The sequence below is a fragment of the Danio rerio genome, chromosome 1 (genome assembly GCF_052040795.2).
Source record: "Danio rerio strain M-AB ecotype USA chromosome 1, GRCz13ab, whole genome shotgun sequence".
NCBI lineage: Eukaryota > Metazoa > Chordata > Actinopteri > Cypriniformes > Danionidae > Danio > Danio rerio.
In genome coordinates this window covers 58,889,047-58,901,052 of record NC_141021.1, presented here as the reverse complement: position 1 = coordinate 58,901,052, position 12,006 = coordinate 58,889,047, and the positions used below count along the sequence as shown (strand labels likewise).

Sequence of the window (12,006 nt, the reverse complement as noted above, 5' to 3'; positions counted from 1 at the left end):
GCGGACGCTGGCATTTGAATCTTTTTGGCTCGAGACTTCCGGTTAAAACTGCTTATTATGCTGCTTGATGTTGCAATTTGATATTTTCTTATTATATTTTTTCTACTTTGTCTGTATAGTCATGCAAACATTTGTTTGTAGAGCAAGTAGTTTGACCATTTTCTGCTGTTTATTATTCCTAGTCATTTCTCCCAGAGGCGACTGAATCAGAAGTTTTAAGACAATCGCGAAAAACAGGCGCACTTCCGCATTTTAAAATAAGGTCAATATTTACTTGATTTGATGAACTGGTGTGCTTCTTATCTGCCACAACAGGTGATGATGATGACGACTATTATACAGACTCTGAAGAGATCGTGTCACGTACACAGTTCCCAGAAAGCTGGCTGTGGGAGGAGATTGATCTGTGCGATAACTGGTGAGTTGCAGATTTTTGATCTCACTGATCCCCATTGGAATGATTATTATTAGCTGCTAGAAATGACATTTCTGATTCTGAAATGACATGCTATTTTCTCTGAATTCAGTCCAGCCTCAGCCATGGAGAAAGCCATGTACCTGAAAGACTCTATAACCACCTGGCAAGTCTTGGCTGTCAGTATGTCACCAACACTGGGTACGGTGAAGCTGTAAACCACAGTTACTGTTGGTCTGTTGTTACATAAAAACTTCATTGTTGCAAGTCTGCTTTAAAACATTCTGAATGCCTGTATTACTCCTTAAAGGCATCTGTGTGGCAGAACCTGAGGAGATCGTTGTTTTTAAGAGTCTTTTCATTGACCTCAAGATGCCTTACTCGGCTGTACGAGGCGAACAACTGGAAATCAAGGCCATTATTCACAACTACACTCCAGACAAGCGAAAGGTAAATCTGATTTTGTCACTAAAACATGAACCAGGGGTGATAAACTCGATCATGATAAACTTTATTAGGTACACCTGTCCAACTGCTCGATAATGCAAATTTCCAATCAGCCAATCACACGGCAGCAACTCAATGCATTTAGGCAAGTAGACATGGTCAAGATGATCTGCTGCAGTTCAAAGCGAGCATCAGAATGGAGAAGAAAGGGGATTTAAGAGATTTTAAACGTGGCATGGTTGTTAGTACCAGACGGGCTGGTCTGAGTATTTCAGAAACTGCTGATCTACTGAGATTTTCAGACACAACCATCTTTAGGGTTTACGACTTCATTTGTAAGTCGCTTTGGATAAAAGCGTCTGCTAAATGACTAAATGTAAATGTAAATGTAGAATAGTCTGAATAAGAGGAAATATCCAGTGAGCGGCAGTTCTGTGGGTGCAAATGCCTTGTTGATGAAAGGTCAGAGGAGAATGGCCAAACTGGTTCCAGCTGATAGAAAGGCAACAGTAACTCAAATAAGCACTCGTTACAACCGAGGTCTGCAGAAGAGCATCTCTGAACACACAACACGTCCAACCTTGAGGCGGATGGGCTACAGCAGCAGAAGAGCACACCGGGTGCCGCTCCTGTCAGCTAAGAACAGGAAACTGAGGCTACAATTCACACAGACTCACCAAAACTGGACAATAGAAGATTGGAGAAACATTGCCTGCTCTGATGAGTCTCCATTTCTGCTGAGACATTCGGATGGTCGGGTCACAATTTGGCGTCAACAACATGAATGCATGGATCCATCCTGCCTCGTATCAGCGGTTCAGGCTGGTGGTGTAATGGTGTGGGGGATATTTTCTTTGGCACACTTTGGGCCCATTAGTTCCAACTGAGCATCAAGTCAACACCACAGCCTACCTGAGTATTGCTGCTGACCATGTCCATCCCTTCATGACCACAGTGCACCTATCTTCTGAGGGCTACTTCCAGCAGGACAATGAGCCTTGTCATAAAACAAGAATCATTTCAGACTGGTTTCTTGAAAATGACAATGAGTTCACTGTACTCAAACGGCCTCCACAGTCACCAGATCTCAATCCAGTAGAGCACATTTGGGATGTGGTGGAGCGGGACATTGGCATCATGGATGTGCTGCCGACAAATCTGCAGCAACTGCGTGATGCTATCATGTCAATATGGAGCAAAATCTCTGAGGAGTATTTCCAGTACCTTGTTGACTCTAGGCGTCGAAGGATTAAGGCAGTTCTGAAGGCGAAAGGGGTCCAACCCGGTACTATTAAGGTGTACCTGATAAAGTGGCCAGTGAGTGTATATAAAATGAAAAGGCTGTGGATCATTGTGGAAGACACTTATGAAAATGTGCTTTTAGTGCAGTTAAATGAGTAATTTAGGCTACATTTTGAATATCCAAGGTCAATGCAAAACCTTCTAAAAATACTATTTACTTAAAAAGCCTTGGAGAACCTGTGCTCAAAAAATATGCATTGTTGTTCCTCAAAGCTTAAAAAAATGTAAGGACTTCACATTGGGCAGTTATTTAGGATTTCTAAAGATGCTGCACATGCAAATTCATATAGGTCAGCCAGATTCAACTTCAAGTCATGCATCTTTAGAAGTTACAAAAAAAGCCTGTCCACACCTCCAGCTGATAAGAGGTTGCACGCACTCAAAGCAAATTCAATGTCTTCATATTTGTTGCATGCACCCAAGTAAACTTGCGGTCAAGTCATATATAAAGCAGCAGTCAATTGTGACTTCCATGCAAAAAAACTCATGTTGAAAATTCGTATGGGGCCAAAAAATGTCAATGATGTTCACTTTGCATACTTTGTGGAAGCATGAAAAATAGTTATTAAGGGTTTCAGAGTTGCTTGTGACTCAAAATAAAGATTAGTGTAAGATACTGTCCAATAAACGAAAACACCAACGCCCTCCATCATCACACATTTCATGTTCAGTTAGCATGCTTTCATTTTGGAGGATGATTCCTCTAGATGTTGAAGTTTTTTTTTCATTTTCTCCAGGTGCGTGTGGAGTTCATGGAGTCAGCGGATGTTTGCAGTCTTGCCAGTAAGAAAGGAAAATACAGAACAACAGTCACTATCCCAAAAGAATCCAGTTTATCGGTTCCATATGTGATCATTCCTATGACACTGGGCAATCACATGATTGAGGTGAAAGCTGCGGCGTATGATGCTGTGTACACTGATGGAGTGAGAAAGGGCCTGAAGGTGGTGGTACGTCACTTTTCATTTCATTCGGTCACTCGCATAATAATCACAAGACGTTTGTCACAGATAAACTAGAGCAGTGGTTCTCAAAGTGGGGGTCGGGACCCCCCAAGGGGTCGCGGGACAATGAAGGGTGATTTCCAAAAATCTAGTTATTTATATTAAACCATAAGAATTACCATATTTTATCAAACTACTGAAGAGAAAAATTGTTGTTTATATTTAATATATAATATATAGTTACTACAGTAGCTTATAGTTACTAGTTCTATTGGATTGCGACCCCTGGTGTAATTACATCATTTCAAAGACACACCAATGGCGTCAGATGCAGCAGATTGATTTTATAACATCAGGTTAAACTTTCTGGCACATTTACAGCTCTGATTTACATTAAAAAAAGATTAAACTAAGAATAAACTTGGGTCTATTGGTGTGTGTGCGCTATTGCATGCAAGGTTTCTGTATATATAACCACCTCAGAGGATATTGGGGGTCGCGAGTCACTAGCATTGTTATTTTGGGGGTCGCAAGCTAATAAGTTTGGGAACCCCTGAACTAGAGCACAACTTTTAGTTCTCATGGTAGAGGCTCACTCACGCTCTGTCTCTCTCTTTCAGTCTGAGGGTGTGCTGTTTCCACTGCAGAGGCCAAATGTAGAGCTCAATCCTGTTAAAAACGGTGAGATTTAATGTCAACCATGGAAACGAAGATGGATTATTATAATTTTTCTTCTCTGCTATTTATGTCAGAAACATCTCTGAAACACTGTAGTTCCAGTCAGTAGCTATGTTTCCATTCACCTATTTTTATGCACATTTTGCATATGCGCATTAAAAAAAATGGTTTATGAAAACATCATGATGCGCATAAATTTTGAAAATGCGCATTAAAAAAACTTGTGCGCATAACTGAGTAGGATAAACTTTTAGTTTGATAAGGAAAGATGCGCATAAACTACGATGGAAACACTTTTACCGCACAAACTCTAGCATGTGCATTTAAAAAAGGTCATGTGATTTTGATAAAAGAGATCATGTAATGATAAAAATGTGTGTGAATGGACAAACCAGCAGGCTGAGCACACTGTAAAACATCAGTAATGTTGTTTTGGTCATTATAAAACGCCTTACCGTTTCAGTATTAGTGTTATTATATTATTAATGACCTCCAGAATCAAGAGCGCCTGTGCTCCGCGTCTGACACCTTCAAACGCCACCGCGCATTCACTGCATGTCAGGATTGCTTTTTGAGGTGCAAGTTATTTATTAGATGAAAAAAAAATTGACGCAGCTTCTGTTATCGCAGCAAATTTCGTTTTTACTGTTTTTTTATTTTATTTTATTTTTTATTTATTAGAATATGCAAAAATCATACAAATACAAGAAAACATCAACAAATAACAAATACAAAGCAACGAAACAAAAACAAAACAAAAACAACAACAATATAGTCAGGTACTGGTATGTGCGTGAGTGTGCACGTGTGAGTGTGTTTATGCATGTAAAGGTAACTTGGTGGACCGGTCAGAGTACATACATAAGGAACAATAACAGTCAATAAATGAAGCAAGAGTCACAGATATAAGCCCCTTTCACACATACAGACCTTTCCGGAAAATTACCGGCAATTTTCCGGAAAGGTTGTATGTGTGAACAGGTCCTTTTTGAAAATACCGGTAAATTCGTTCTGGCTATTTTCCGGAAAGAGAAGTTGTAACATTACCGGCAATTTGCTGGAATGCTGCGCTGTGTGAATGCAGAAGGAAGATTCCCGTAATAAGCGCGTGCACGTCTAGAACGTGCTGACGTGAGATGTCTGCTTTAGCCAATCACAACAGTCAGACGCATTTACGTCCGCGCGGTCTATGAGAATAAAAGCCTTTGAATATTTTTCCAGACACATTTAGCTGCTAGAAGTTAGTCAGATCACGTTTATATGTTCTTCTTAATGCCAACTGTGTAAATAATCATCGATGAGATGCTTATGATAAGCCGTTGTTTGTTTACCTTCAAGCTTTGCGTGTGCCTGTGAAACAGCCTGTGAGCGCCTGCACACGCACATATTATGAACATCTCGACATGCGAAAGTGATCCTGCGAAAGTTGCTCACAATATTGATCATCCACAGAGTTTGTAATTTAGTCAAATGTTTACAAATACAAGCGCAGCCGTTTAAAGCTCATTTGTGGTGAATGATGTCAGAATTTATCGGTATTTTGGAATGGATGTGAGAATGCTCTTCTCCGGAAAATTTCTGTAACGTCCTTGCCTGTGTGAACAGCGCTTTTTTGAATATACCGGTAAAGTCGTTCCGGAAATTTTCCGGATATTCACCGGTATCACTGTGTGAAAGGGGCTTATAGATAAAACATACTGTATAGAAAGAAACCAGTCAGAGGTAGGGAGTAACAACAATGCTTATTAATGTATGATAGTAAAAATGAGAGTAAAAAGAAAGAAAGGACAACAGTAATAACTGACAACAATAATAATAAATCACAAGTGCTACACCAACTACTACTACAGAAAGTTACTTATATTACAACTACTACTACTGCTTCTACTACAGCCACAACCACGACTACTACTACTACAATGTCTACTAATACTGACACTACTACAACGACTACCACTACTGATACTACTATAGCGTTTGCTACAACTAATACAACAACGTCTACTGCTACTACTACCACCACAATCACTTCTACTACATCTACATCAACAACATCCACTACTGATATTACTACACCAACGACTACTACTACTACTGTAACAACCGCACCATTACTACTTCTGCTACTACTATACCAATGACATCTACTACTAAATGAACTACTACTTCAATAATCTCCGTAACAATTACTCAATAACAATCGATACTATTACATTAATTTCGTTTTTACTGTTGATATTTGGTAGCAGTTTATCAGGAAGTGACAATTTTGTTAGCTTCGACTCATTGGATGGAAACGCTGCTTTATTCGCACATCTTTAATGTGATCATCCAGTTTTGCGCATAAAGTTCATTCGCATTTTTGGATGGAAACATAGCTAGCGAAGAGAGCACAATGGCTACCACTTTCTTGTTCAATACAATACAACAGCGTCCAGAGACATGATTTATAACTCTTTCTCCATCTTTTCTGGTTTTCATTTGAAAACTGAACAGGGGATAGTCCTATAATTGTTAGAGCTGATATCCCAGCTGACCGGGTTCCAGGCACTCCTGCTCACACACACATTTCGATTACTGGTAAGTAATTGGAATATATGTTTTGTGAATGTGTAGTGATTATTTTGACTGTATTCTATATATAGCATTAGTTGCAGGTGTATGCTCACTCCGGTAGTTCTCACTCCTCACTCAAATGTGTGTATGCATTTGGATGGGTCAAAAGCAGAGGACCAATTTTGACCATGGGTTAATCCATACTTGACAAGGCTCATTTCACTTCAATATTTAAAGTATATGTTCATAATCTAGATATTGTGTGAATGCTGTCTGTCACGTGCTGCACTGCCTTTGATGGAACTGCATCACGTTTTCCTAACCCAGATATTGCAGAAACCGAAAATTATCACAAAATAATAGTAATAAATAAACAGGCGAGGCAGTGGCGCAGTAGGTAGTGCTGTCGCCTCACAGCAAGAAGGTCGCTGGGTCGATCCTTTCTGTGTGGAGTTTGCATGTTCTCCCTGCATTCGCGTGGGTTTCCTCCGGGTGCTCCGGTTTCCCCCACAGTCCAAAGACATGCGGTGCAGGTGAATTGGGTAGGCTAAATTGTCCGTAGTGTATGAGTGTGTGTGTGAATAGCTGCGTCCCAAATCGCATACTTGTGCACTATTCTACGTCATTTTGTAGTATGAATAGTGTAAGTAGTGTGTTCACACTGAAAACTCTAAAAATAATTAGTGCACTTTAATTACCCGGATGATGCACTCATTCAGCTGCTAAAACGAAGTGTGTAATGATGGACACTTCACGCACTCAACGACCGCAGGTTTGCTTACGTAGCGGAAGGGGTGGAGCTATCGAGTGCACATGTTGGATAACTTTATTTATTTTGGATGGTGAAAGCAAAATTCTCCTACGAGAGTGATTATAGCGCCTCCCGATGGTGAATGCGGCAATACTCACGGCAGGTATTATCTGATAATTCGGTTGTTTATTTCACTGATTTGGCAACCGTCAAACGTCATCAGGGAAACGGTTTGAATTTCTGCTTAGTAAAAAAAACATTAATGCTCCATTTGGGACAACACTACATACATATACTATCCTGTTGAGTGTGTAAGTGCATAAGTACATAGTGCATGAGTGCATAGTGTATAGTGTGCCATTTGGGACGCAGCTAATGTTTCCCAGAAATGGGTTGCAGCTGAAAGGGCTTCCACTGCGTAAAAAATGTGCTGGATAAGTTGGCGGTTCATTAAAAAATGAATGAAATAATGAAATAAATAAACATGTCGCTTGTCCTATATTGCTGTAATGACAAAAAGTCTGACGTGACATGGATGTATACATTTAATCACGTGTTTCTTCAATACTTCTGATCTTCTCGGAATGATAGCAAATGGGGGCTTGGCCCCCATGTACAGCTTGAACTGAAAGTTCAAAACCCTCACAGTGTTACAGAGATCAAGAAAGGGCTGTCTGGAATACTCGATTCTGATTGGTCAATTTCGACATTCCAAGGTATTGGTTTTTGCCAGTTAACAACCGCTAAATAACACAGACTCATCCAGGAACTTTCAATCACCTTGACCGTCAATAAATACGCCCACATCCTTATACTTACATCCTGAGACGAACTGGCCATAGGTAGCACCGGGACATTTCCCAGTGTCCTGACAGTCAATCTGGCCTGCCATGTGACTCTGGCCTGCCGCCCCCTCAACCCTCCAGCTCTTCACTTACCGATCGCCCCAGCACCATAGCCCCGCCCCCGCCACACTGTGGTTTCTGACTGTTTGATGCCATCTAGTAACAGAAAACTGCACAGGTTATTGTATGGTGCACCAGCTGGATTCAATTCTGTCAGCATGGCATTTAATTACAAAATTAATTCACTAATACGATTCAGAACAATGTTTTGTGTCTAGTTTGTATGTTTTGTGATCTTATAAGTGGTATAAAGCAATTCCAAGATGGTTGTTATTGCAGAATAAAGCCCTTCAGTATTATACAACAGTGATCTGCTTCGCATATTGGGCTGCCGATAAACCTGTTGGGCTTTATTCTGTGATAACAACCTCCTGGATGTTCTTTATCCCCAACATAACAGATTCCTTTTCTCCAGGTGAAGAGATCAGCCAGACTGTGGAGCAGGCCATCAGTGGAAGCTTCATGGGTCAACTTATTGTCCAGCCTCACGGATGTGGAGAGCAGAACATGATCTTCATGACTTTACCAGTCATCGCCACTCATTATCTGGACAGCACCAATCAGTGGGAGGCAATAGGCATGAAGCGCCGTGATGAAGCCATTGGCCACATTAAAACAGGTCAGCAGGATACAATATATATACAGGCTACTGGCATAACATAAGAACTAGAACAAAATGCAGAGCCTTTTTTTAATACTTGATTGTATTAAGGTTATAACCGGCAGCAGGCCTACCGCAAACCAGATGGATCCTACGCCGCCTGGATAGACAGACCGAGCAGTACATGGTGGAATATTTTCCTCTTTATTTATTCATTGTTATTCTGAGTCACTACTGTCATATTTTAGTATTTTGTATTCCTATGATTATTAGTAGTAAGTTATTACTTGTTACTAATTTTCGTTTGTTTCTGTTTGTTAAAGGCTGACGGCATATGTAGCCAAAATCTTCGCCATGGCCAATGACCTTATCACTATAGAGGAACAAGTGCTCTGCAGCGCCCTCAAGTGGCTGGTTCTCAACAGACAACTGCCCGATGGCTCTTTTGAGGAGAAAGCAGCTGTTGTGCATGGAGAGATGGTGGTAAGTTGTCACTATGGCTGATCTAATAATACTAATCTGTGGAGGAAAACAGGAATAAAGGTTTAAAGACTTGCCACATCTGAATAGTACATTTAGGATGTGCAAAAACTTTCTTCAGTTAAACAAAGAGAAAACTGAAGTCATTGCGTTTGGGAACAGAGATGAGGTTCTCAAGGTGAATGCGTACCTTGGCTTTTAGGGTCAAACAACAAAAATTAAGGTCAAGAATCTTGGTGTGACTCTGGAGTCAGATCTGAGTTTCAGTAGTCATGTCAAAGCAGTCATTAAATCAGCATACTATCATCTCAAAAACATAGCAAGAATCAGATGCTTTGTTTCTAGTGAAGATTTAAAGAAACTTGTTCATGCTTTTATCAGCAGCAGGGTGGATTACTGTAATGGACTCCTCACTGGCCTTCCTAAAAAGACAGTCAGACAGTTGCAGCTCATCCAGAACGCTGCGGCCAGAATTCTGACCAGAACCAGAAAATCAGAGCACATCACACCTGTCCTCAGGTCTTTACACTGGCTGCCAGTTACATTCAGAATAGACTTTAAAGTATTATCACTTGTCTATAAATCACTAAATGACCTAGGACCTCAATACATTACAGATATGCTCACTGAATACAAACCCAACAGATCACTCAGATCTTTAGGATCATATAAACTAGAAGTTCCAAGAGTTCAGTCAAAGCAGGGTGAATCGGCTTTCAGCCACTAACAGCGCCCCCCGCTGCTGGAATCAGCTTCCAGAAATGATCAGATGTGCTCCAACATAAGGCACATTCAAATCAAGACTGAAAACACATCTGTTTAGCTGTGCCTTTACTGAATGAGCACTGTGCTGCGTCCGACAGATCTCACTATTATGTTTTTCTCTTCTTCTTCATTCTTTTATATCACATTTTACCTGTTTTTATGCTTTTTTTTACTCATTTTTAGCATTTGTTTTTATTTTTATTTTACTTGTTTCTTTTATTCTTGTCTATGTTAAGCACTTTGAATTGCCACTGTGTATGAAATGTGCCTTGCCTTAGCTTCTGGAAACATCTGTTCATACAGGACATGAATAAAACCACAGTCAAATTAAATACTGTAAATAATAACAAAAATAAATCAAGTAATATTTTTTTTAACTTGCCTGAAAAGATGTTTGAGTTGATCCAAGCAATGCTCAAGGCTCTGCTGCAAACCTGATGAGAGGAAACTGCTTCCTCTAGAAGTAGTTATTTGGAAAAAAGTTTCTTTCATTGGGATGGAGAAAATTGTTTGCACACTCAGTAACTTGCAAAACGTTTTAAGCACTGCATTCTCTTGCAAAACTATCGCATCTGGAGTTCTGTACTCAAAGTTTCTTCTGGCAATGGGAATAGTTTTGCAAATTTATAAAAAGGTTCATGTGGGACTTGCAAGACGATGCAAAAGACATTTTAGTCCAGCATGAATTTTAATATTCATTGATTTGTTAAATTGACTGATTGTTCTGTATTTCAGGGCGATGTACAGGGGAGAGATGCAGAAGCCTCTCTGACAGCCTTTGTCACGATTGCTATGCAAGAAGGGAGAGAGCTCTGTGGTGCAATAGTTGGCGTGAGTACACCTTTTCTGACAATTTGTTTGGGAAAAAAAAAACATAAAAAAATAACTAGATTATTTCGTTTTATAGAGTCTGCCTGAAAGCATAAGGAAGGCTGTTTCTTTCTTGGAGGGCAAACTTAATAAATTGACTAATCCTTATGCTGTTGCGTTGACGTCCTACGCCATGGCCGGTGCAGACAAACTCAATAAAGCCGTCTTGATGAAATTTTCCACCAAAGGAGAAGGTCAGTAAAGTCATAGAAAAACCAAGCCTACGCTTGGCCATTGGACAATATCAGGCTCAATACCAAAGTCAAGAGAGGACACAGACACCATGCATCACAGTTTGCACACAATCCATCTTCAATATTATTCAACAAAAATCAGTTTGTAACAAATCTTTTGTGCTCAGGGTTGAATTTTGTGTTCAATGTCAAGGTTTGAAACAATTAGAAGGTACTATCCCTTTAATGCCACTAGCCCTTTGACGTTAGCTTGGTGTGTCCCAGGTTTAACAAGTCATCAAAAGCGTTGAGCTTCGAACAAATTGCAACCATCCAAAATGTAAAACTCCAACTTTGTGTTCTGAACAGCCGGTACATACTGGAATGTCCCCGGACAGCAGTATCACACACGGGAGGCCACATCCTATGCTGTGCTGGCGCTCGTGAAGGCCAGAGACTTCAATGCAGCCGGAGAGGCCGTACACTGGCTGGGCAGTCAGCATTATTCCTATGGAGGATCTGGCACCACACAGGTACACAAACACAGGCTTCTAGTATCAGGTTTATTTGTTGTGAATAATTGTTGAAGTTTTTTATCACAATATATGGTATTATTACCAGATTATTTCAACGAGTATAATAACCATAAAATAGTTTGTGCATTGCTATAGACTATATCAGTGTGGTCATGTCATTGTGCCATAAACATTTCCTGCTTGTTATCAAACAATTTCATAACTGTAACAAGAGGTTATTCAACATTAACATAACGTTAAAACAGCTATCATACCGTAATTTAATATGGGGCTCTTTTTGGATTCTCGGAAGCTTGAGAAATTAAAAATGTAATACAGGAAATATGTTGGGACTAATGTTTTTGTTTACACTCCTCAAAATGGTCTATAATGTATATACATGTTCATTCTAAGTGTTTTAACCAGTTAAACTCTGCTGCTATTGGGGGATTTCCGCCTGGATTTTGCCTACCCAAATTTAAAAGCTTCCCAAATCCACATGCAGAGGTGTAAATGCAAAAATTTGGTATCATTTGAAAGAAAACCCTTTGAATTTCCATAAAACACTATTGAAAGTGTTTAAAATAACTTTATATGCTGTCTG

The 12,006-nt window shown here is 39.9% G+C and overlaps 1 protein-coding gene and 1 long non-coding RNA gene across 4 annotated transcripts in view; one reads left to right on the top strand and one right to left on the bottom strand.

The window, feature by feature from the left end:
• The window catches only part of LOC147847061 (uncharacterized), a 34,398-nt gene that overhangs the window by 5,475 nt on the left and 16,917 nt on the right, over positions 1-12,006 (bottom strand). The window lies entirely within an intron of this gene.
• The window catches only part of c3a.1 (complement C3a, tandem duplicate 1), a 47,199-nt gene that overhangs the window by 18,504 nt on the left and 16,689 nt on the right, over positions 1-12,006 (top strand). For both annotated transcript variants that reach the window (NM_131242.1, XM_087235181.1), the window contains 12 exon segments: positions 316-418; positions 528-616; positions 726-865; positions 2,902-3,114; positions 3,729-3,789; positions 6,283-6,366; positions 8,414-8,617; positions 8,711-8,786; positions 8,923-9,082; positions 10,580-10,675; positions 10,752-10,908; positions 11,257-11,420. In NM_131242.1, the coding sequence (NP_571317.1) occupies positions 316-418; positions 528-616; positions 726-865; positions 2,902-3,114; positions 3,729-3,789; positions 6,283-6,366; positions 8,414-8,617; positions 8,711-8,786; positions 8,923-9,082; positions 10,580-10,675; positions 10,752-10,908; positions 11,257-11,420 (1,547 nt within the window).